Raw genomic sequence first — 26,740 nt, 5'->3', positions numbered from 1 at the left:
AGGAAGACTGTTCCAGAGTTTTGGTGCTAAATAGGAAAAGGATCTACCGCCAGCAGTGGATTTTGATATTCTAGGTATAATCAACTGGCCGGAATTTTGAGATCGTAATAGACGTGACGGACTATAATGCGTTAAGAGCTCGCTCAAGTACTGCGGAGCTAAACCATTCAGTGCTTTGTAAGTAATCAGCAATATTTTAAAATTTATACGATGTTTAATAGGGAGCCAATGCAGTTTTGACAGAACTGGGCTAATATGGTCATACTTCCTGGTTCTGGTAAGAACTCGAGCTGCTGCATTTTGAACCAGCTGTAGTTTGTTTATTAAGCGTGCGGGGCAACCACCTAGTAGAGCATTACAATAATCTAGCCTTGAGGTCATGAACGCATGAACTAATTGTTCCGCATTTGTCAATGAGAGCATATGACGTAATTTAGATATATTTTTAAGATGGAAAAATGCAGTTTTACAGATACTAGACACGTGACTTTCAAATGAAAGATTGGTATCAAAGAGCACACCCAGGTTCCTAACCGACGACGAAGACTTAACAGAGCAGCCATCAAGTGTTAGACAGTATTCTAGGTTATTACGTGAGGAAGTTTTTTGTCCAATAATTAGAAACTCTGTTTTTTCAGAATTTAGAAGTAGGAAATTACAAGTCATCCAATTTTTTATATCCGCTATGCATTCCGTTAATTTTGTGAATTGATAAGTTTCGTTAGGTTTTGAAGAAATATAGAGCTGAGTATCATCGGCATAACAGTGAAAGCTAATGCCATGTTTCCTAATGATATCTCCTAAGGGTAGCATGTACAGAGTGAACAGCAGCAGTCCTAGTACTGAGCCTTGTGGTACGCCATACTGAACTTGTGATCGATGAGACATCTCATCATTTACTGCTACAAACTGATAACGGTCAGATAAGTATGATTTAAACCATGCTAGTGCATTTCCCGTAATGCCAACATAATGTTCTAATCTATTTAAAAGAACGTTGTGGTCGATGGTGTCAAACGCAGCACTAAGATCGAGTAACACTAATAGAGAGATACAACCACGATCGGATGATAAGAGCAAATCATTTGTGACTCTAACGAGAGCTGTTTCGGTACTATGGTACGGTCTAAATCCGGACTGGAAATCCTCGCAGATATCATTTCTTTCAAGAAAGGAACACAGTTGTGAGGATACTGCCTTTTCTAATATCTTTGACAGAAAAGGTAGATTCGAGATCGGCCTGTAATTGACTAATTCTGAAGGATCAAGTTGCGTTTTTTTAACAAGCGGTTTAATCAAAGCCAGCTTAAAGTTTTTTGGTACGTATCCTAGAGACAAAGACGAATTAATGATATTAAGAAGAGGATCTATGATCTCTGGAAGTATTTCTTTCAGTAGCTTAGTCGGTATAGGGTCTAACATACATGTTGTAGATTTAGATGATTTAATGAGTTTAGTAAATTCTTCCTCTCCTATAGCAACGAATGAATCAAATTTTTCCTCAGGGAGACTACAATGCACTGCCTGATGCGATACTGTAGTAGACGGTTGCATAGTTATAATTTTGTCCCTGATATTATCAATCTTATAAGTGAAGAAGTTCATAAAGTCATTACTGCTGTGTTGCTTGGAAACTTCGGTGCTTGAAGCTTTATTTTTCGTTAGTTTAGCCACCGTTTCAAATAAATACCTAGGATTATGTTTATTTTCTTCTAATAGGGTTGAAAAATAAGCAGATCTAGCAGCTTTTAAAGCCTCTCTGTAAGTAATTGAGCTCTCTTTCCATGAAATGCGAAATACCTCTAGTTTTGTTTTCTTCCAGTTGCGCTCCATTTTTCTGGCTGCTCTCTTAAGGGCCTGAGTGTGCTCGTTGTACCACGGCGTTGGACTATTTTCTTTAATCTTCTTTAAGCGCAACGGAGCAACTGTGTCTAAAGTGCTGGAAAAGAGAGAGTTAAACGTTTCTGTTGTAATATCTAGTTCTTCTAAGCTATCTGAGATGCTGAGATGATGAAACTGATTAGGAAGATTATTAATAAAGCAATCTTTAGTAGCAGAAGTGATAGGTCTCACATATTTGGAACACGGAGTCGGCTTTGCAGCCTTGGCTAAATGCAAATTACACGAGACTAGATAATGATCTGAGATGTCATCGCTCTGCTGCAGAATTTCAACAGCATCCACATCTATTCCGTGTGATAATATTAGATCTAGAGTATGATTACGACGATGAGTAGGTCCTGACACGTGTTGTCTAACTCCAATTGAATTTACAATGTCTTTAAATGCCAATCCCAATGCATCTTTTTCATTATCGATGTGTATATTAAAATCACCAACAATTAGTACTTTATCTGCAGTCAAAATTAATTCTGATAGAAAGTCCGCAAATTCTTTGATAAAGTCTGTATGGTGCCCTGGTGGCCTGTATACAGTAGCCAGCACAAATCTCAAACGTGATTTATCGTTTACACTATATATTTTTACATTAAGCACCAATGCTTCAAAAGAATTATATTTAAAACTTGATTTCTTAGTGGTTTTGAAACTATTACTATAGATTACAGCAACACCACCCCCTTTGCGTTTCAGACGAGGCTCATGTTTATAACAGTAATCTTGCGGGGTTGATTCATTTAAAGTAATGTAATCGTTTGGTTTTAGCCAGGTTTCTGTCAAACACAGCACATCTAGGTTATTATCTGAAATCATATCGTTAACAACGAGTGCTTTTGAAGTAAGCGATCGAATATTCAGCAACCCAAGCTTTAGCATTTGCTCATCTGTATTATAGCTGTTTTTTATTTGTTGAACATCAATTAAATTTTTAACCTTAGTTGGGTTTAAACGTTTTTTGGATTTCCAAATTCGGGGAACAGACACAGTCTCTATATGATGATAGCTAGGTGAAAGAGGCTCTATGTGATAGGATTTATCTGACCTTGGTGACGCGAGGCCGCTAGCAGACAGTCGGTTAAGCCAGTCTGTCTGCTTCCTGACCTGAGCCCCAGAGCCCCAGAGCCTCTACTGGGTGGTTGCCCTGCACGCTTAATAAACAAACTACAGCTGGTCCAAAACGCAGCAGCTCGAGTTCTTACCAGAACCAGGAAGTATGACCATATTAGCCCAGTTCTGTCAACACTGCATTGGCTCCCTATTAAACATCGTATAAATTTTAAAATATTGCTGATTACTTACAAAGCACTAAATGGTTTAGCTCCGCAGTACTTGAGCGAGCTCTTAATGCATTATAGTCCTTCACGTTGTTAGGGGTTAAGGGCCCAAGGACCAGATGTTTGAAAGAAGACCCGGAGTCAGAATTATAAAAAATTGAATAAAAGTTTTACTGAATATAGTTTGCAGTTTCATCAGCAGAAGTTCAGCTTCAAGACTAACACAGGCGTTCGTAGGCCGCCCCGCTTACAGTTACAAAGATCACAGCAGTTATACCATTTCCAAGGTCTAAGCTACGTCATTGCTTACAGGCTGAATTATTCTCATTGGCTAAGAAACAGATAAACATAGTCATTATCCACACATATACAGATAGACTGAAGCATATCTCCATAGATTATGCATCTGACACCCGGACCCTGAAGTCAGGCACGTCGTAACCTTCCAGGTCACAGATTTGGGTTGCTGGGTGCCAGCATGTCCCGAACAACAACTCAGTCAATCTCCAACAATGCCAGAGGTTCCTTAACCTGTAAGCAAGAAGACTAACACACACACCGACACACAGCTTTTCCAAGGTTGGATTTGGCCAGGCTCTAACTATAAACAGGAGTCTCGTCTCCAAACATCAAGATAACAAGTTCTTTTTCTCAAGGATATTGGACACTTTAGTCTAAATGTAAAATAAGGCTTTAACTGAGAAATGGTCCCTTAAACTATAATCTTTAATGACCCCTATATGTTTTAACACGTTGAAGACCTTTCTCAAACATAAAACCAGTCCCTATTTAATTTCTGGAAGCTGGGATAAATAAGCAAGCACTGTTAATGCATTCAGATATCAAATACAGACATTAAAAAATACATGAAAAGAACATTTCAGTAATCACACTGGTAACTTCCATAACAAAGTAAAATCTCCAGAGAAGTAATTCAACCCATGTGATATTTAGAAGGAAAAACATTGATTAATACCTTGATTATAATCACTCATTACATATACATTGAAGCAGCAGTGGATTTCAATCCACCCCCTTCAATGTAAAACAATAAAAAAAATTGGCAGTATTGGTTAGGTCTCATTTGAGTAGTGTCAGCCAATAGCATTCCAGTTCAGGCTGTGAAGGGGCGTGTAATACCAGGCGAGTACCGGGTAGGTCGGTCATTAGCATGCGAGTCAATCTCATTCAGCAATCAGCAGAAAGCTGATGCAAAACACAGTCATAGGTACTGTGCACATACGATTGTTTATATATTCATATTTAACATAGAACATTACTCAACGTTTAACATAATCCCAGATTTATGAATATGTAAATGTCTGACCAAACATCTGACCAAACAATTAAAATGTTAAATGCAAGAAAACCTTTGTGCTTTGGTCATCTGAACCACTGATTTTGACTTATTTTATTCATTTAATAAGTAAATGAGAAACACATTTTAATAAAGCCAAATAATTTTTATTGTTACAAGTAAATACGTTCGTGGACACATAAGAGATGCTTTTTCGCCCCCTGCTGGTGTATTTATGTAATATGAAGAAATTGTCACTGAACAAATCAATGTACGCATCATTTTGGTGAACGAACTGAAAATGAACGAATCTCTGGAAAGAATCCAAATTTCCACCACTAGTAAACACATTCAGCCATCACGGTTCTGCACGGTTAGCCAAGCGTGCCCAGAGTTCAGGGCCGAGAACGGTTGTAATTGTGCCGTGCCGTACCAGGCTCAAGTGGAAACACAACTGGAACCTTTTCCATAGGTGGAAAAGCAGCTTTTGTTTCTCAGCACATAAAGATGATCTACTTACCGTGATCTCAGACTGAGGTGATGTGGTTTCTCCACTGCATGGATCTTCCTGTGTCGCTTCAGGTGACTTTTAAAAGAGAAACTCTTTCCACACTGATCACACGTGTGCGGCTTCTCTCTGCTGTGGATCCTCTCATGTGATCTCAGATTTGATGAATGACTGAATCTCTTGTCACAGTGTGAACACCTGTAAGGTTTTTCTCCAGTGTGGATCCTCTCATGTGATTTCCGAGATGATGAGTCACTGAATCTCTTGTCACAGTGTGAACACTTGTAAGGTTTTTCTCCAGAGTGGATTCTCTCATGCTGTTTTAAATGTATCCTTGTAGCAAAAGTTTTCTCGCACTCAAAGCACATGTACTCTCTTACACTAGTGTGAGTTTTCTCATGTGTATGTAAATTAGACAGCAGTGAAAAACTCTTTCCACACACAGAACATGAATGCGGCTTCTCCTTCGTATGAACTGTCAGGTGTGACTTCAGGTGTGATGCACTAAGAAATGTTTTTCCACACTGATCACATGAGAACGACTTCACTCCGGTGTGGATCATCATGTGAACATTAAGGTGTGAAGATCGACTGAAACTATTCCCACACTGATCACATGTGAACGGCTTCTCTCCAGTGTGGATCCTCATGTGTTTCTTAAGGGATGATGATTGACTGAAACTATTCCCACATTGATTGCATTCATGTGGCTTCTCTCCTGTATGAATTCTCATGTGAATCTTAAGATCTTGTTTGTCTGAGAATCTCTTTTCACACTGATCACATGAGAACGGCTTCTCTCCCGTGTGGATCCTCATGTGAATCTCAAGACGTCGTTTGTTTGTGAAACTCTTTCCACACTGAGTGCAGGTGAACGGCTTCTCTCCGGTGTGGATCCTCATGTGACATTCAAGACTATGTTTGGTTGTGAGACTCTTTCCACACTTAGTGCAGGTAAAAGATTTCTTGGCTCTTCTTTTCTTTAAAAATGTCTGTTTAGTTTTTAAGCGACTCAAAGGATTTCCTCCAGGTTGGAGATGATGTTCCTCCTCCACTTCACTCAGTTCTTCACTCTCCTCGCTCTCTTCCATCGGGTCTGAAACGACAGTAAAACTCTTATTGTAAAATACAATTGAAAGGACCTGTCTGCCTCGCTGCCTGCTGTGAGTTTGTTTGCTTCAGTGCTATAAGCTCCGTATAGCCTCGTATTTCTCTCTGTTTTGAACCATCATTTACTATAATTTCTAGTTGTTTATACTACTAAATATCGCTAGCTTCCGTTATTATTAGAACAGCACGCTAGTAATTCGCTAGCCTGTTAACGCGCAACCCGTGCGCTCAGTTATTTATTATTTATTTTCTCTTGCGCGCTCGCGCCTTTGAGTTCATAAAAAGCCCAGGTGAGTAAAAATCAGTCAGCAAACACGTTGAGTAATGTCTTGTCCTGTTATTGTCACCTGCACTTCATGTCACGTTTAGCATAGCCTTCTCTGTCGGCAATATAGGATTTATATGTGATAAATGCAAGGAGACAGTCAGGCTAGCAGAGAAGATTTCAGAACTAGAGACACGCATCCAAACTTTAATTGAGGATAGTAAGAGTGCTAGAGCTTTAGATACTATTTTGGATGCACCTAGCGTGAACTCTTTACATGGTGCGGTTCCAGCTAAATTAGTGCCTGAGCAGCAAGGTAAATGGGTGACAGTGAGGGATCGCTCTAGTCGCGGATCAAAAAACCATTCTTCCGTTCCGATTACCATAACAAATCGATTTGCCCCGCTCAGTGAAACACCCACTGAGAATTCTGTTGATTGTGCCCTAGTAATTGGTGATTCAATCACACGGAATGTAAAAATAGAGACACCAGCCACCATAGTCACATGTTTGCCGGGAGCCAGAGCGCCTGACATCAACGCAAATTTTAAAGTGCTGGCTAATGCTAATCGTAAATTCTCTAAGATCATTATTCACGTCGGCACTAATGATGTTCGACTCCGCCAGTCGGAGATCACCAAAATTAATATTAAAGAGGTGTGTGAACTCGCAAGTATGATGTCAAGCACTGTAATTTGCTCTGGCCCCCTTCCTGTTCGCAGGAGTGATGAGATTGTTAGTAGATTGTATTCACTCAATGGTTGGCTGTCTAATTGGTGTCCGCATAATAATATAGAATTCACAGACAATTGGAAAAGTTTTTGGGGCAGACCTGACCTGTTGAAAAGAGATGGTATACATCTGTCCTGGGATGGTGCTGCTCTTCTCTCTAGTAATATGGCTCATAGTCTTAGAGATAAAAAAAATGACAAATTGGGCACCAGGTCAGGAAGCAGACAGACTGTCACCAAGGTCAGATAAATCCCATCACATGGAGCCTCTTTCACCTAGATATCATCATATAGAGACTTTGGGCCCTATTTTAACGATCTGAAACGCAAGTGTCAAAGCGCAAAGCGCAAGTAACTTTGTGGGCGGGTCTCGGAGCTGTTGCTATTATACCGGCGGGATAAATGACTCTTGCGCCTGGCGCAAATCTAAAATGAGTTGGTCTGAAGTAGCTTCATTATTCATAGCTGTGGTTTGGGCGTAACGTGAAATAAACCAATCAGAGCATCATCTCACATTCCCCTTAAGAGCAGACGCGCTTTTTCCTTGGCGTATTGCTATTATAACGGTGGATTTGCCAGGCGCGCGCCAGGAGTAGTTCACAGCCGAGGAGAGCAACGCTCTCGTCACGGCCGTAAAAGAGAGAGAAGTGACATTGGGGATGGAGAAACACACCCAAATTAGCTTCGGTTAAACAGGTATATAATAATGTGGGTAAATGTGTAAGCTAGATGTATGCTTTTATAATAAATTGTCTATCTATCTATCGATCTATCTATCGTTTGTAATAATATGATTTGCAAAAATGAAAACTGCTGCTTCTGTGTAGATTAGAGAATCAAAGTGTATGCGTGTTGTGCACTCTATACATTATGGTCAAGCATGCGCCCTTAAAATAGCATAATGAACAACGCGCAACGCGCCACTGACTTTAGAGTAGGATATTTTCTGGCCAGTGGCGCAATTGTTTTATGGAACAGTAAAATAGCACCAGGGATTGTTTGCGCCGGAACACGCCTCCTTTTATGCGCTGAACCGCCCAGGGAGCGCAAGTTCATTCCCTAGTTTAGCAACGTGCTTCTGTGGAGGGAAAAGCGCGCTTTGCGCGGGTGCAAAATAGGAATGAAACATGCGTCGGTGTACAAAGTCAATTGCGCTGGGTGCAAGATAGGGCCCTATGTCTGTTCCCCGAATTTGGAAATCCAAAAAACGTCCAAACCCATCAAAGGTTAAAAATGTAATTGATGTTCAACCAATAAAAAACAGCTGTAATACAGATGAGCAAATGCTAAAGCTTGGGTTGCTGAATATTCGATCCCTTACTCCAAAAGCACTCATTGTTAATGATATCATTGTTAATGATATGATTTAGGGTTGTGCCGTTGGACTTTCACTTTTGCAGCGGAGTCCCTTTATATCCTATAAATGTGTCGTATTGTTGATAATTTGCGCAGATTTTAGTTGACAATTCTGTTTAAAGTTATTAATAACAAAAGATGAATGAATGAGAAATAAAGAAAAGAGCAGGATGTGCTTTATATTGAAAAGAAATATTAAAAGCGTGATAAGTCGCGAAAGAGAACTGAATTCTACCAGAGAATGTCTAATATGAAGACGGGCTCTGATTCTACTGACAGGATGCTGTGCGCGCGCATAGCATAGCATAGCAGCCTTTGTCTTCGGTTGCGCGCCTAAACGGCCAAATAAACACAGAGATATATCAAAATGTCAAGCCGAGTATTCCCGTAAACACAGTAGATGTATGTAGCTACTATGTGCATTCTCTCTCTCTTTTCATGATGGTCAGCACGATTCCGTAGCATTCGTCATTAAGCACCCCATAGGAATCCACCACTAAGAAATCTAGTTTTAAATATACTTCTTTTGAAGTGTTGGTGCTTAATGTAAAAATATATAGTGTTAAGGGCCGTTAAACTTCTCCTTCCATTGACTTTACACACATGTGAAAGTGGGACCCAAGAAACACAAGATCAAGGGAATTTCACTGTGAGAAAGAACACAAATGTTTGCAGTAAAGCAGAGTAGATTGAAAATTTACATTTTGGACTGATTATTATTTGTTATACATGTTCGTAAAAATACGCACAAATTCTGGTAACATTGTTACAAATTGTAAACCATATGTTGTAAAATAAAACAGTTAAAATATTTCAATTTAGTTTGACCTGATGTTGACAATATGAAACCTCCCTTTACCGACCATTTGTTAAAAAATAAACTTTTGCAGCCATGTCATAGTTGAACTGTTTATCTAAATGTGATGAAGTGCTTGAATGTTTCTAACATGAATGTTCTTCAGCATCATGAATGAATGAAGAATAAACACCAACCTCTTTGTTCTTCAGGATCTTCAGTGTGTTTCATTCTGCAGGGTTCTGGATCACTCATGTTCTCTCTGTCCTCTTTAATAAACTCAGTCTTTGCAGATTTCAGCTCTTCCTGATGCTCTGATGCTCGTCTTCACTTGTAGCTGATGGGAATTTACAGCATTTATAGGGGAAGTACAGTGGGAGGAGCTTCACTGATGATGTGTTACAGTGGGAGGAGCTTCACTGATGATGAGTTACTGTGGGAGGAGCTTCACTGATGATGAGTTACAGTGGGAGGAGCTTCACTGATGATGAGTTACAGTGAGAGGAGTTGATCTGCCAAAATCAAACATATATAAGTTACTGAGTTGGTTTAGTTAAATTCTTCCAAATATAAATAATGGTAAGAAAAACAGTTGAAAGCATAAACAGAAATAAACATAGGCTACTATTAGATTGAATGAACACTGCCAAACCCAGCGCTGAGGGAGAAAAGGTATCTCTCAAGTTTATTAGCATCTTTTTCTCAGAAGATATAGCAAGAATATATGAGGGGAGTTACAGCGAGTTAACCATTAAGATAGTGTGTATACTTTACATCATATATGAATATGACACATTGAATAACAAGGTCATATGGTCAGTTTCTGGCTATCCTACCACATGTACATTTGTAGCCTGGAGGACTCTTATACTGTGTTCATAATAGAGAGAATAGGAGACAGTTCCTTCTTACAGAACAAATAAATCCCTCTGTTATATGCTTTTGCTGAGACTACCATACTAGAATTTCTTAAAGCTACATATAGTAGGCAACAAATACCCTCAGTCTGCTGACACCAATGAAATGATCTTTAAGTGACAATTTACAGGAGATCTGAAGACATCAGCATAATAAATGAGGTGAAAACAGGAACTATTGTCATGAAATAAAGAGTGTTTTCAGCAGATCTGTTAATATTGATGAGCCTCAGACTATCAACACTCATTCAACAAGCCATTCAGGATCATCAGCAGATCATCTCACTTTATTCTGAGTGTTTGCTGTTAGAAACACATTATTTGAGTCAGGATACATGACAAAAGCCTGTAAAACTGCTCTATTGAAAGATATCTCACAATATAACAAATCATCAATAATAAAACAAAATAATTCAATAACCTCTCGTTATGAACCTCTTCAGGCAAATAACTACAACACCATAATATGTGAATCTAAATATAGTTTGACTTTATAATAACTATTAATTGCAATAAAGTTATTCCTTCATTAACATGTTACATATTCGTATGTACAGAAACTGACAATGATCATAAAACTCTAAAAAATAAAGAAAATGTATCGTTTCCTGTGTTGGGTTGGGAATCGTAAGAAATTTTCCGGTTCCGGTTCCGATTCCGGTTCCGCCAAACGATTCCGGTTCCGGTTCCCATTCAATAAAAAAATATTAAAATAACTAATAAAAAAATAGTTGTAAGGGAAAAATCCACAATCCTTTTCGTGTTTATTTCTTATACTTGTCAAATGAGTTTAACAGACTGGTAATGTCAACAAATTCAACATATTGTTAAGCAATTTTTGCTTCTGAAGGAAAATAAAAAATTTCTGCATTCTCTAGAATAATTTGGGACCTCTCCTATAGCTTATATAATTTCCAGCAGCGGAGAAGAATACCCTCTCAGAAGGGGTAGAATATGCTTGAACACATCATGTAAGATGTGTGTAGAACAGATTATTTTTAAAATCGTTTTGAATGATTGATTCATAAAGACTTTACTTAATACTTAACTCGTTACTGGATAAATAAGCGCTCTAGCAGTTAATAAACAGAACTGCATGCGTCTTGCGGAAGAAGCCGGATTGCATTGTTGCCGGAGCTACTTCTCTCTATTTATGTCTATGACGAGTCACGCAGGCACTGGGCTACTCCGCAGCGGCTGCGATCCGCCAGTCTAAAGTATAGTCCGAGTATAAACGCTTATTGCAGGCTTAACGTAGTAATTCAGGATAAGTTCATGATGCACTCGCTCATTGTAAATTCTGAACACAAAAACGTTACGGACGTCTTTATGAATGTTTTGAAGCATCAGATGTAATCGATACACTTGTTGTTTGAAGGCAGCGACTTTCAAAAGGTGATTTACTCTATTTTGGTTGCTACCGTAGACATCAGTGTTTATACTCGAATTATAAACTTTTATCTCAGTACTTCTGTAATCATTTGAATATTTGTAACAGAAATATCAATACTGTGATTGTAAAGCTGTTTCATATTGACAACTGCTCTCTCTCTCTGGGTCAACGACAGCGCAAACAGATTTGAATGTTCAGGGGTGAGGTTCTTGTAATTTAGGAATAAGATCGCGCGGGTGTTTGAATCGAAATATTTTAAAGATTAATCGTGCAGCTGAGCAGCTCTACTGTCTTTAATACACTCTCTCTCTCTCTGCGTTGATATCTGATGCAAAACGTATTTAAGTAGCGCGAGGGCTTTTCAGATTCATTACTATTTTAATATGAGGTGAGACGTCGCTATTAAAGGATAGCTCCCAGCACTTCGCCCACACAGCGCACCAGAACCGTTTTCGGAACCGAAACTTAGGAATTTCGCACGGTTCCGGTATTTTTTCAAAAACACTACCGGTTCTGGATAAGAACCGGTTCTCGGTTCCCAACCCTATTCCTGTGTCAAACTTCATTAATATTCATATTCCCATGCATGTATAGATTTGATGTTTCCCACATTCATTACTCATACAGGGGCAATATAAAGTGTCTACATCAATTTTAATAAGTAAATGTAATCTGCCAAAGATAAATGTCGACAATAATAAATAAAGGTAAACATGAAAAGGGCAACAGAAACACTTGAGATCGATTCCCCTCACAGATCTCAAACTTTAACTTGACATTCAGTAACAGTTCTCACTCCAAACATCGAGACAATCACACAAACGAACACAAACTCGCTCAGGTCTGAATGAACTCAACATATTCTCCTCATGCTCGCTGCTGCTGCACTAAATGTTTATTTCAGAAGGAAGACGCCAGAAAAGACGCACAAGTATCGCTGTGATCGATTAAAACAATACAGAAATGAGCCTGTCGCTTAATCAAACTGTATAAAGTGTGTGTGATGGTTGTGTAAATATGAGAAATACCGTGAACTGCTCTCTAGTGATGTGACATTTGAACCGAGGCGTCGGAGCGTGTGTCGAGAAAAAGTGGGCGTGCCAGATGAAGCCGCGATTCGAGGCTTGTGTTGTTAACGTGAAAATCACGTGACTAATGACCAGGGTTGGGGAGTAACGGAATACATGTAACGGCGTTATGTAATCAGGATACAAAAATCCAGTAACTGTAATCCGTTACAGTTACGTCAAAAAACGTAGTAATCAGATTATAGTTACATTTTGAAAAAAGGGGGAATACTTTCAGGATTACAATGGTTTCATTTAAAACTAAATAAATAAGTATTTTGACATAATAACACTATATTAAGCGCTGCTTGATTATACAGTAGCTCCTGGTTCTGTTGCCAGTAATGACTCACGTGTGCCACGCGCTGGTGCATGTGCAAATAACAGCTTTCTACAATCTCCTCAGACGCAGATTGAATCACTGCTGCTAGTAGAAACGATGCTTTTAATTCATGGAAATTCCGCTGCTATTTTGTAGAAATTAGGAGAGTAGCTTTTTTAGTACCCAAAATGTCCTTTCTTAATCTTTTCTCACGTAACGGGATGTTCGCTGTCTAGGTAACGTAGGGGAACTCACTGCCAACGCCCCAAGTTCAGTCAGGCAAATTAAGAAAGATCACGGCTTTAGCATGGGCTTTAGTCAACATGTAGGCCTATTTTAAAATAAACTAATATGTAGATTGTGTAAAAATTTTAAATGTTGTGTTTTTATTTTTTTGTAAAAAATTTTTTAAAAATAAAACAAAATAATCTGTAATACCATACATTAGCCACTAGATGTCTGTATAGCCCTTTACATAAATAATATATATTCAGGCCTGTGTGTATATTTTGCAAATATTGTACACTGGACCAAATTCTTAATAAATAAAAGTTTTTTAAAAAATGTTTTAAATAATATTTCTTCTTGCTTGACTTTATTTATATACGTGACCTTGAAGTAATCCAAAAGTAATCAGTTACATTACTTTCATATTATAGTACTTGGATTACGTTACTGAATACTTTTTTTATGAAGTAATTTGTAACTGTAACGGAATACATTTTTAAAGTAATCCTCCCAAGCCTGATAATGACAAACGAGGCCTCGGTTTGTGTGGATACGTCATCGGTTCGGTCCGAGTGTCGCTTCCGGATAAAAGGCGGTTCGAAACTCGCGCCACCTTGTGGGTGTTGCAGGAGTAGCAGAAGCAGTTGTGTCAGAGAGTTAGATAATATCATTGTCGTTATTGTGTCATATGTGAGGGCTGTATATTATTACATTACCAGGTTAGAATAGTTATAGTATATTATTATAGGCCTAGCTATATTATAGTCTTGTTATATTCATTAGATAAGTCTATTTGGATTGCTCTGGATTTTTGCGTCTGGACTGGACTGCTTTTTGATTGGGATTGCCCTTTTGGATTTGTTTGCTTTATGTGACTCTTCCTTTTTCCTGGTAATGGAGCCAGCAAGAAAGAGGAGATCCTCCCCTGTCTGGGCTCAACTGAAGCATCAGTGTCCTCATTTATACCAGCTGGCATTTTTACGTTCCCCTGCATCCCCTGTTCCTTGTGAAAGGATCCAAGGCTAGAGAGATTTTGTCCAAGAAGAGGAATCATCTAAACCCCAACACACTTGAAATAATTCTGTTTCTCAATAAAAAATCTATTGTAATCCTTCCTTCCGGACTATTCTGTTGCAGTTTACTTTAATCTGTTATCTATAATCTGCTAAATAAATAAATGTACTTTATTACACTCCCTCCACCATAAGCACTGCACTCGACACAGTGTCACTGTTGTTGTTCATACTGTCCCTATCCAAACAATTTATGAATAATTAATTAACAGTGTGTGTGACTCTGCACAAGTAAATTCAGACAGAGAAAGATATTTTATATTATACACAGTAATGGACAAATGTCTGATCATATCTTTTTATTATTGCAAATGAAAGGTTACAGACATCAACAGTGAGTACAAAATAAATAAATATTTTTATTTATAAAAATATTTTTATAAAATATACATTTAACCCTCTATGGTACGGTGTTGCCTCCAGGCAACATAGTCTATTTTAGCTTTTTTATAATAAAAACGCAATAAAATTTAATTAGTCAATGCTCTCTAAGGGGAGGGGAACTCAAATACTAACAGATGAAAATGCAAAACAGTGGCCACATGACCCACAGGGGTCCATTTTGGTCCCTCTTTCAGCACACGTGCACGTCACATGGCTCCATATTTTCTCCACTGAAAAGGGCATTTTTCACTAATTTCTGTCCAGATAATCAGTTACAAAAAATCAGAGTCACCTTCATTGGTAAGTAAAGAAGTATTTTCAAAAACTTTACATTATATATCATCAAATATTTTACAGGAAATGACATAAAACTGCATGTTGCCTCGAGGCAACATTGTACCATAATGGAATCACATAAGGCCATACCAGGCATAGTAGGTTTGAATACTTGACAGTATATTTTATTTGTAAGGGAAAGAAATTTGAATTATCTAAAAGTATTTGCATTTTTGCACACTGAAAACTCAGCATGGTTCGATGGGACATTTGGCCACTATAGTGGGAAATCGGACAAATAGTGGGTTCGTGGGACGAGGGCGTAGCTTGTGAGTGGTCAGGGGGGTCAACGGGACATTTGGCCACTATAGTGGGTAATCGGACAAATAGTTGGTTCGTGGGACGGGGGTGTGGCTTGTAAGTGGTCAGCGGGGGTCGAGGGGACATTTGGCCACTATAGTGGGTAATCGGACAAATAGTGGGTCCGTGGGACGGGGGCGTGGCTTATGATTGGTCAGCGGGGGTCGACGGGACATTTGGCCACTATAGTGGGCAATCGGACAAAAAGTGGGTTAGTGGGACAGGGGCGAGTGGCGCCAAACTGAGGATGAAGGCGGTGATTATCCACAACTCAGATAATCGGGGGGCTCCCGTCAGGCCCCCCCTGACCCCACACGGGTCATTAGGTCGGCCAGGGAGGTCTTCCACATGTTTGATCTTGCTGTTGTTGAGGCCTGGCTCCTCTACCGGAGAGACAGCAGAGTTAGGATGAGGTTCATATTAGGATAAGGTTATGGTGATTGTTAATGTTTTACCTTGAAACAACACCGATTGTAATGTTTTGATATGATAACTTGATGATATGATGGTTTGTAGTACTTGCGTTCCACGATGGTACAATGTTGCCAGAGGGCAACAGCTGGATAATCAATTTGACTTTTTATTAAATATGAAATGTGTAATTCATTAAAAACTTGATAAATATGTTTGTTCAAGTGTTTAGTTAAAGAAATTGATGTTTTCAATAAATATATACATTTTTTCTTCATGAAAATGTCAAATGTTTAAATTTGTCCATTGTGGTACAATGTTGCCTTGAGGCAACAAACTTTTAATTAATAAATAAATGTAAAAAATAATGATAATGTTTATTGATATTGTTATAGTGTCCATTTTTAAGCAGGAAAAACATAACAAACCATTTTTTCCTCACTGATATCATATAGCGTACCATAGAGGGTTAAATATAAATATACAAATAAATATAAATATGTATTTGTATATTTACATTACAAATAAATATTTTTATTTATAAAAGTATTTTTATAAAATATATAAAAAATTATATAAAAAAATATTTTTTATAAAATGAGGGAGGGAGGCGACACTGGTTCAGAATGAATTAATTTGCCTGCTATATCTTTGCTCAGTAGCTAGGTGTCACTAGTGAGCAATGCTGAATGAAGCTTCGAGTAATGAACCTTTGGCTGAAGCAATGGGCTGCGAGGTCTCAGTGGTTCAGGAAGCCTCATTTTGCCATCACTACTGCTCTCCTCACCTCAGAAGACTCGACACTGCCTGAAACACAATGACGGAAGAGACGGCACCGTCGCGCGAGCGTAATAGAAGCTTTCTACTTTTATCTGGGGTTTCAACAAAAGGAAATTATACAGGTGCTAATCTACCAACATGCCTTTACTATTAGTCTTAGGACGCTACAGAATAAACTGAGCCGGACTTTACAGGCCAAAACACTTTTCAGACTGGATGGAGGTGATCCTCCTCTGCTTATTCTGACTATTTTGTGCTTCACTTGAAAAAGTTCCTTTCACCTTTAGTAACTGGAGTCACTTCAGTTCTAAAATAATAATAATGGAAGGCTACTAGTTAAGCTGAATCTGTGGCCTTGATTGGCTGCGGCGGTGTCCCGTACGCGCATGCGTTGGAGGCCGATGACGTCACCGCTCGCTCGCGCCGTCTCTTCCATCATTGGCTGTGTCCAAATTCAGGGTCTGCATCCTCCTTAGGATCCTTCCTACCCGGTTGAAGGAGGAGGGGTCCTCCGACGACCGCAAAACCCGGAAGTCGGTGTTTGTGAATTTGGACAGCCTACCCTTCTTTCAGTTCCCTCCCTTACCCGTTGCTCATATCCTGTCGCCTAGCAACCGTGACAGCGCTAAGCAAGAAGCGGGAAAATGGACAACAGAGTTATTCTCCTCATTTTAATTCTTTTGGAAGAAATAAAGCAATTAAATAAATTAAATACTTTCTTTGCTCGTTGTCAGAGAGTTTTTTATATCAGACTACAAGACAGTCATATCCAGGTAAGCCATTATAGCCTATTTTTATTTATGTTTTTAAGTATTCTGCTAATTTCCCCTACAAATTCATTGAGCCGAGTTTTGTCAGAGAAACTCTATCTATCTATATAATGATATAGATATAGATTATATATATATATCAATAATATGTATATAATTGTTCATGTAATATGTAGAATGTGCATTGTATTAAAAAATAATTGGAGTTTTGATATTTAAATTTGTCTTAAGGTAGAATCCTCCACAACATCTGCCTCAGTGCCGGAGACGTGTTGGCACCTGAGGATGAGCCTGAGGACGATGTGGAGGAAGATGAGGGGGAGGCTGACATGGAGGCCGTCAGCGGTGCTCAGTGGCGGGACCAACTCTGTGCTGAGGTGTCTGCCCTGGAGGTTGTACCACCAGGTCATGACTACCTTTAACAAGCAAGTAAACAATAACTTTAATATCTTATTTAAAAAGTACTTTGTCATGAAAGGACTGGATTAAATTTCTCCTGTTTACATATTTATTAATGCATGTTACAGATGTGACAGCCGTTGATTGAGTCGCTCTGCAAACCCTGCTGGTGGACGATGTAGTGGACAATGGGAGGAGACATCCTGAAGCTCTCTGCAGACCACTCAGCGGCTCCAGCAACACTGCCAGGGACTCCCGTTGTAATTAAACATAAAAATGGTCCAATACCTGGTCACTCAGATTAATCCTGCAGTGATTTGTTAAAATCTGTAGTCCTGTAAATAGTTCTGTAAATAGTTTCTGTATGTTCTTGAATTTTGTTACCTCAATTTTGTTTTCTGAATGTTATTAAATAATTATACACTTAATTTTCTTTACAAATGTTCCTTTTACTTTATGGAAAATAAAAAGAAATACAATGAATGAGAAGTATTTCTTTCAAGCAATTTATTTCAAACAACTGAAGCTAACAATGGAAAAAATGTAATCCCTCCCACCCCAAGAAAAAAAAAAAAAATTATTTGGGGACCCAACGCTCCAGAATGGAGAAGAGCCTGTCCATCCTCTCCCTGCTCTCCTGTGCCCTCCTCTCTTCAGCCTGTGCTCTCCTCTCTTCAGCCTCTCTCTGCTGCCTCATGTCCTCCCTGATGAGGTCTAACAGCTCCTGGTCACTGTCCCTTCTCCTCTTCTTCGCTGCTGGCTGCCTATCTCCTTCCCTCTCTTCTTCCTCTCTCTCCTCTTGGTCACTCACTGCTGCACTTGGCCCTGGAGTGTCCATAGGGATGGAGGCAATAAGGACAGGGGGGCAAATTGAAGGCCTTTGTCCTAAAACCTCATCCATTTGGACAAACCAGGGCCAAGTAGCAGCAGTGGGCTTCCCACTCACTCCCTCTCCTGACACTGGATACTTGCATTCCTAAAGACAAGTAAAAATCTAAACTGGTCACAAAACATGCAAGCTTAACACTAAAATCAGTATCAGAGGATGAGGTTGTAAAAGTAGTCACATCTCTCAAATCCTCAAGGGCTAAGGATGTCTATGGTATGGATACAGTTATGCTGAAAGAGATTAATTCTTCAATTGTTACTCCACTAATACACATAATCAATATTTCACTGGCTCAAGGAAGGTTTCCTGATTCATGGAAGCCTGCTGTTGTGGCCCCTATATTTAAAGGCGGTGACCCTCTACTGACTTCCAACTACAGGCCCATCAGTGTTGTACCTATAGTATCGGAAGTATTTGAAAAACTGATCATTGATTATCAAACAAATATCATTGAGATAATCAAACAAATAATCAAACAAATCATTGATTATCTCAATAATAGCTCCTTTCCACTGCACCCAATGCAATTTGGATTTAGGGCTAATTACTCGACAGAAACAGCTACATGTTACTTCATAGAAAAAGTTAAGGCATCACTGGATAAAGGCGGGGTAGTAGGGGCCGTGTTCCTTGACTTGAAGAAAGCATTTGACACGGTTAATCATAACATCCTATTGTATAAATTACTGAATTTAACATTTTCATCAGAGTTGGTCAATCTTATCAAATCTTATCTCTCACTCCGCTCTCAACATGTTAAAATTGGTAACTATAAATCTAACCCCCTATGTCTTTCAACCGGGGTGCCACAGGGCTCCGTACTTGGTCCAACCCTTTTTAGGATATATATTAATGATCTACCCTTTGTATGTGAAAATTGTGATATTTTAATGTATGCTGATGATACAGTTATTTTTACTCATGGTAAGACTGCTGCAGAGGTTGCAAAGAGGTTTGTATGTTTTTATCCAAAAGCTCCCGCATAGACGCAGAACAAGACATTACCACTAAAAGTGGTCTCAGAATACAAGTATTTAGAACTACATTTAGACTCACATCTTGCCTTCAAAACCCACATAAAGAGGGTCTGTAATAAAGTAAAGTTCAGTTTGGCTAATTTCAGGTATATCAGAAACCTCTTATCAACTGAGGCAGCTAAGGTATATATCCACTCATTGGTTCTCTCCCACATCACTTACTGTTTGATAAGTTTGTCCAACGCACACTCTACAGCCTTAAAACCACTGAAATCATTATACAAACAAGCACTTAAAATTCTAGACAAAAAGCCAATTCATTACCATCATTGCCATTATTTTAAAGAAGTATAAATTGCTTAGTTGGGAATACCTCATAAAATACAGAAATGTCTGTTTAGTTTATAAGATCATGCACAGGTCAGCTCCTCCGTCTTTATTTGGCCTTATCAATTTTAAATCGAATGTAAACCGAGATACAAGAGGTGCAGCTATGAGGGACTGCACAATACCATTCAAAAAAACTGCATTTAGTCAGGCCGTCTTTTCATTTACAGCATCACATCAATGGAACTCAGTACCACCATTAATTAGAGAGTCTCCACTCTATTACTCATTTAAGATTAATGTTAAGAAATGGCTTATTGAAAATCAACACTGTCAACACTGATTGCTGGTCCCATCCACTAACAATAACGGTATCATCTATTATCATCTATTTTTAGATCTTATTTGTTTATCTTGTTTACTCGATTGGTTGTGATTTTAACACAGTCTAATTTTATTTTAATCTTTTGTTTATTGTATAAAGAATTTGATTGTATTATAACAATTTACTATTTTAGGATGCCTAATAACATCTGGCTAGGGGACTGCCGATGAAAATTAGCCTGTGGCTAACTCGGGTACTCTTACATTTGATCAGAATGTTGATTAGTTTACATTGTCCCTTTTCAAATAAACAAATAAATAACAAATAAATAAAAATTTTACCCTTGAATGGGTTTAGGAGTTTTTTGTATGTCCTAATTCAGGGAACAGACACAGTCTCTATATGATGATAGCTAGATGAAAGAGGCTCTATGTGATGGGATTTATCTGACCTTGGTGACGTGAGACAGCTAGCAGACGGTCGGTTAAGCCGGTCTGTCTGCTTCCTGACCTGAGCCCCAGATTGTCATGTTTGAGCTCTAAGACTATGTGCCATATTACTAGAGAGAAGAGCAGCACCATCCCAGGACAGATGTATACCATCTCTTTTTAACAGGTCAGGTCTGCCCCAAAAACTTTTCCAATTGTCTATGAATTCTATATTATTTTGCGGACACCACCGCGACAGCCAAGGCATTGATTGAACACAATCTACTAACTATTTCATCCCTCCGGCGAACAGGAAGGGGGCCAGAGCAAATTACAGTGCTTGACATTGTACTTGCAAGATCACACACCTCTTTAACGTTAATTTTAGTGATCTCCGACTGGCGGATTTGAATATCATTAGTGCCAACGTGAATAATGATCTTAGAGAATTTACGATTAGCATTAGCCAGCACTTTTGCACTCTGGCTCCCGGCAAACATATGACTATGGTGGCTGGTGTCTCTATTTTCACGTTCAGTGTGATCGAATCACCAATTACCAGGGCACAATCAACAGAATTCTCAGTGGGTGTTTCACTGAGCGGGGCAAATCGATTTGTTATGGTAACTGGAACGGAAGAGTGGTGTTTTGATCCGCGACTAGAGCGATCCCTCACTGTCACCCATTTACCTTGCTGCACAGGCACTAATTCAGCCGGAACAGAGTCATGTAAAGAGTTCACTATGCTAGGCGCATCCAAAGCAGTATATAAAGCTCTAGCACTCTTACTATACTCAATTAAAGTTTGGATGCATGTCTCTAGTTCTGAAATCTTCTCCATCAGCCTAACTGTCTCCTTGCATTTATCACATATAAATCCTATATTGCTGACAGAGAAGGCTATGTTAAACATGTGACATGAAGTGCAGGTAACAATAACAGGACAAGACATTACTCACCATGTTTGTTGACTGATTCTTACTCACCTGAGCTTTTTATGAACTCAAAGGCGTGGGCGCGGGAGAGAAAATAAATAAAAAATAGCTGAGCGCACAGGTGGCGCGTTAACAGGCTAGCGAATTACTAGCGTGTTGTGCTAGTAGTAACGGAAGCTAGCGATGTCAGGTTAATCTGAGATGTTGGGTAAGCTGTATTTAGTAGTATAAACAACTAGAAATGATAGTAAATGATGGTTCAAAACAGAAAGATATACAAGGCTAAGACGGAGCTTACAGCACCGAAGCAAACAAACTCACAGCAGGCAGCGAGGCAGACAGGAGCAATCGATCAGCGATCAAAAAGGAACATAGTTGTGTTGTAATACTCGTTTTGGTCACATGCTAATTTAAGGGGATCCATTCAACCAAGAGTAGAGTTAAGTATATTTAAGTTTTGTGAGATAACCCAAATGTCACATGTATATACACAACAGCAATATTGTCAACAGATCATTACATATAAAGAAAAGGATCATCATTTCATTATGTTAGAACACTTCAGTTCAACACATGTTTGAGTCCAGGCAGAAGTAAAGTCTATTTCTCACCACACCACAAGTAGTTCAGGTAAGAGGCGAGTGTTTCCAATACTCCAAAATTTCAATAGAAATGCAGAAATAGAAGTCCAACATAAAGTGTTTCAAACCCTATCCAAGCACCAGTCCAGGTAATCAACAAAGGTGTGAAAGCATAGTCCAGATGAAGTGTCCACATTGAATGAAGCCAAAAGAGAACCCTCTAAACAAATAGACAAACACAAATCACAATGAATACATATATCTTCTTTTTTTGAGCAAGATGGCGCCAGTGTGTTTGTCGGCTTGCCGTCAGCTCCGTCAACTTCTACTATGTTTGTTTGTGTTGTCACTTGTGCAATGTCGGTACTGTTCTGTTGCTGCTACTGTTGCTGCTACAAGGTCCTATGATCGGAATACTTTGCTGGATCTCAGAAACGCACTGGTGACCCCTGTTCTTTACGATGGATGTCACCCTCCGTTTATTTATTCCATCGCTGAGTGCGTCATTCGGCTACCTTGCTGTATCTCTAACCGGAGGAAGCATCGGAGGCGCCGAGGCAAACGTGGAGGCGTCCGGGTGAAGATCAGGAGAGGAGCGAGTGCTTCTCCCGCACAATTAGGTCCCTGCCAGCTCTCTGCAGACATTCTAGGTCGGAAAGATCTCTACCTGGCTCGACGTTCGTGGGATCTGTGGTACTCTTGTCACGTATACATCACCCTGCATTGACCTCAAATGCCCGTTAGCCCTGCTCAACCGAGATTGCGTATCCGTAGCGGTGGTGTAACCTCACTGAACATCCGCCCTTTGGAATACTCTCGTTGCCCACAGGCTGCGGTCTACTCAAATGCAAAAGTTGCCCTGGTCAATAGCAGGTCAGTGTCTAACAAGACTTTCGTTCTGAATGACTTTTTCTCTCATCACAATCTGGATTTTCTGTTTTTAACCGAGACATGGATTAGCGCTGGAGTTGGCCAGTCATCTGTTTTTAGTGAACTTTGCCCAACTAATTTTTCATTTATTAACACGCCGAGGTGCATTGGAAGAGGAGGCGGTGTGGCTCTTGTTTTTAGGAACAATTTTAAATGACGGACATTGTTTCCAGGGAGTTTTTCCACCTTCGAACTGCAATGTGTAATTGTAGAATCTGTTATGTCACCATTGGTTTGTGTACTGATCTATAGGCCCCCTAAGCCAGACAAAGACTTTATAAATGAATTCTCTGATTTTCTTTCTCATTTTGTGTCACTGTATGATCGTCTCCTTATACTTGGTGACTTTAATATCCATGTTTGCTGCTGTTGGCAAGTTCTGCTCATCTTCTGCTTCCGTTTCATATGGGGTCCTATGCTTTTTAGCCTGTATATGCTCCCACTGGGTGACATCATAAGATTCAAGATTCAAGATTCAATAACTTTATTTGCCATTTGTGCTTGCACACATAGGAACTCTTGTGCGGTTGTTGCTCAGAGAGTCAAGTCAAGTTTAAAAAGACACACAAGGAAGACATAAATCTATCTATAATAATAATAATAATAATAATAACAACTTTCATTTATATAGCGCCTTTCAAAAAACCCAAGGACGCTTAACAAACAACAAGAGAAAGGGGAGGGGGATAAGAGGAGAGAGGTGAGAAGCCAGGAGAGCTAAAGCCCATAGGCCTCAGTGGAGAGGTGTGTTTTATGCTGGTTTTTAAAGGTTGTTAGAGAGGAGGCAGAGCGGATGGCATGGGGAAGCCTGTTCCAGAGTGACGGAGCACCAACACAGAAGGCTCTATCACCAAATGTCCGAAGCCTGGACTTAGGGACAGCGAGCAGGTCCTTGTCAGAGGACCGCAGGGACTGTAACTGAGTGTAGGGATGGAGTAGATCAGTAATTTACTGGGGTGCAAGTCCATGGAGAGATTTGTACGTCAGGAGGAGGATTTTATATTTGATCCGGGACTTAACTGGCAGCCAGTGAAGCTTCATCAGGATGGGAGTAATATGAAGTCCAAGTTTTGTGTGGGTGAGCATCCTAGCTGCAGAGTTTTGTACATACTGGAGTCTATTAGTAGCCTTGCTTGGCAGACCGAACAGGATACCGTTACAATAGTCAAGTCGGGAGGTAATGAAGGAGTGGATGAGGGTCTCAGCAGATCTCAGAGTTGGAGAGGCACTGTTGGAGTCTGGAGATGTTCTTAAGATGGTAAAAGGCAATTTTAGTAGTGTTTTTGAGGTGTTGTTGGAAGGAGAGAGTGGAGTCCATGATGACGCCCAGGTTGCGTACTTGAGGAGATGCAGAGATTGAGCAGCCATCCACATCCAGTATGATGTCATCAACATTTTTAAGAAGTGACAGCGGGGCAAACACCATGAGTTCTGTTTTGTCTTTGTTTAGTTTGAGAAGGTTACTGTCCAGCCAGTGCTTTATGTCCTTCAGGCAGTTGATAAGTGGCACTGGTGGAAGAGGAGTAGAAGGCTTAGTACTAATGTAGAGCTGGGTGTCATCAGCGTAGCAGTGGAAGTGTAATCCATGTTTCCGGATGATCATCCCAAGAGGTAGCATGTAAATATTAAATAGTAATGGGCCAAGCACCGATCCTTGTGGCACGCCATGTAAGAATGGTGCCAGTTCAGAGCAAATGCCCTTAAGGGTGGTGTATTGTTGCCTGTCAGTGAGATAGGATTTAAACCAGGAATACACAGTATCAGTAAGGCCAATGAGTTCAGAGAGACGTGTGAGAAGAATGGAATGGGAGACTGTATCGAAGGCAGCAGAGAGGTCAAGAAGAATTAATATGCTGACATGGCCAGAGTCAGCTGCCATGAGAAGGTCATTTGTGATTTTGATGAGGGCAGTTTCTGTGCTATGATGTGTCCTGAAACCAGATTGAAAAGGCTTGTAGAGGTTGTGCTGTAGCATATGATGGTTGAGTTGGGAAGCCACAGCCCTTTCCAATAACTTGCATATGAAAGGTAGGTTGGAGATTGGGCGGTAGTGGTTTGGATCATCTTGGTTCAGGCCTGTTTTTTTAAGTGTAGGGATCACCGCAGCAGTTTTAAAGCTGGTGGGGACCACCCCAGAAGACAGCGAGGTGTTGAGGATGTTGACCAGTGTGGGACCCAGAGTTGGAAGACATGCCTTAACCAAGGCAGTCAGCATTGGATCCTTTTTGCTGGTCGTGGCCTTTGCTTTTGACACTAGCTCAAGAACTTGAGCTGTGTTGAGCGGGGAGAAAGAGGAGAGGCAGTCCTGCGGCGTGAAGACAGTTGAAGAGTTTGTCAAGCAGTGGTAGTGTTGTTGGTTGAGAGGAGCTGGACAGCTGCAGTTGTTGGTGGATGGTTTCTACCTTTTTCTGGGAGTAATCCAGGAATCTGGAGCATAGGCCAGCAGTGTCAGATGGTTGAGGAGGGTCAGGTGGGCAGAGTAGGCGGTTGAAAGTGGAAAAAAGCTGTTTAGGATGATGTTGTTGGTTGCCAATGAGTGTAGAGTAATAGTTATTTTTGCCTTGGACAGAGCATCTTTGTAGCTCTAAACATGGTTGTTGTAGGCTACCTGGTGGACAATGAGGCCAGATTTTTTATAGTACCTCTCCAGCCTCCGCCCTGTGGCCTTCATGATGCGGAGTTCAGCAGTGAACCAGGGAGCAGGACACGAGAAGGAGACAGATCGAGTGATGAGGGGGGCAACAGAGTCCAGACGACGTGACAGGGCCAGGTTGTAGTGATTAACCAAGTCATCAACTGTACAGTTTGGGGGATAGCTGATAAGATGGCCTGCAAGAGTGTATGATAATTTATGTATGCACACTTGTTTGATGTTTCGATATGCAATGATCCTTTTCACACACTTCCTGTGTGTGTACACAGAAACAGAGAACATGACGGCAAGGTGATCAGAAATAGCTATGTCAATAGATAGGTTGTAGATGGGTTGGGGTTATACCCGAGGAGCATACCAGGTCCAGTGTATGACCTTTAGCATGTGTAGGGCCACTGACATCTTGTGTAAAGTTAAAACAGTCTAGTAGTGACGAAAATTCTGCAGCGTAAACATTACTGGAATCAACATGGATGTTAAAGTCACCAAGTACGATGTAGCTGGAGAGGTGGGGCAGATATGGCCAACATTTGAAGAGAATGACTTAGTCACAGAACCAAAAGTGTTCATGTAGGGGTCAGGCATGATGCACTCCTTTTATATTTTAGGTATGTATTCAAGTAAACTGTCAAATCATATGTAAATATTACGTAGGGGAGAGCGGGGTATTCTCATCACTTGATCAACACAAATAGCTAGTATTCTCGTCGCTTGATAAACTTAAGGTTGAGCCACTGTAGTCTGTTGGACTATTTTAACGATGCATGCGGTGATGTGGTTTCTCCACTGCATGGATATTCATGTGTCGATTCAGGTTAGCTTTAATAGAGAAACTCTTCCCGCACTGATCACACGTGTGTGGCTTTTCTCTAGTGTGGATCCTCTCATGTGATCTCAGATGTGATGGCTGACTGAATCTCTTGTCACAGTGTGAACACTTGTAAGGTTTTTCTCCAGTGTGGATCCTCTCATGTGTTTTCAGAGTTGATGACACACTGAATCTCTTGTCACAGTGTGAACACTTGTAAGGTTTTTCTCCAGTGTGGTTCCTCTCATGTGATCTCAGATCTGCTGATCGA

At 40.0% G+C, this 26,740-nt stretch overlaps 2 protein-coding genes across 2 annotated transcripts in view; one reads left to right on the top strand and one right to left on the bottom strand.

Annotated features, from left to right (window-relative positions):
* LOC311301933 (uncharacterized protein) overlaps positions 1-9,562 on the bottom strand; it is a 36,855-nt gene extending 27,293 nt beyond the window's left edge. Inside the window, exon 1 of the mRNA XM_084427351.1 lies at positions 9,434-9,562. Within this exon, the coding sequence (XP_084283477.1) occupies positions 9,434-9,491 (58 nt within the window). The 5' untranslated portion in view covers positions 9,492-9,562. The remainder of the gene's footprint in view (positions 1-9,433) is intronic.
* Positions 1-26,740, top strand: part of LOC311302020 (uncharacterized protein) — a 187,468-nt gene that overhangs the window by 121,509 nt on the left and 39,219 nt on the right. The window lies entirely within an intron of this gene.

Source organism: Rutilus rutilus (genome assembly GCF_951802725.1).
Source record: "Rutilus rutilus genome assembly, chromosome: 1".
Taxonomy (NCBI): domain Eukaryota; kingdom Metazoa; phylum Chordata; class Actinopteri; order Cypriniformes; family Leuciscidae; genus Rutilus; species Rutilus rutilus.
This window is presented reverse-complemented; position numbering and strand designations above follow the sequence as displayed.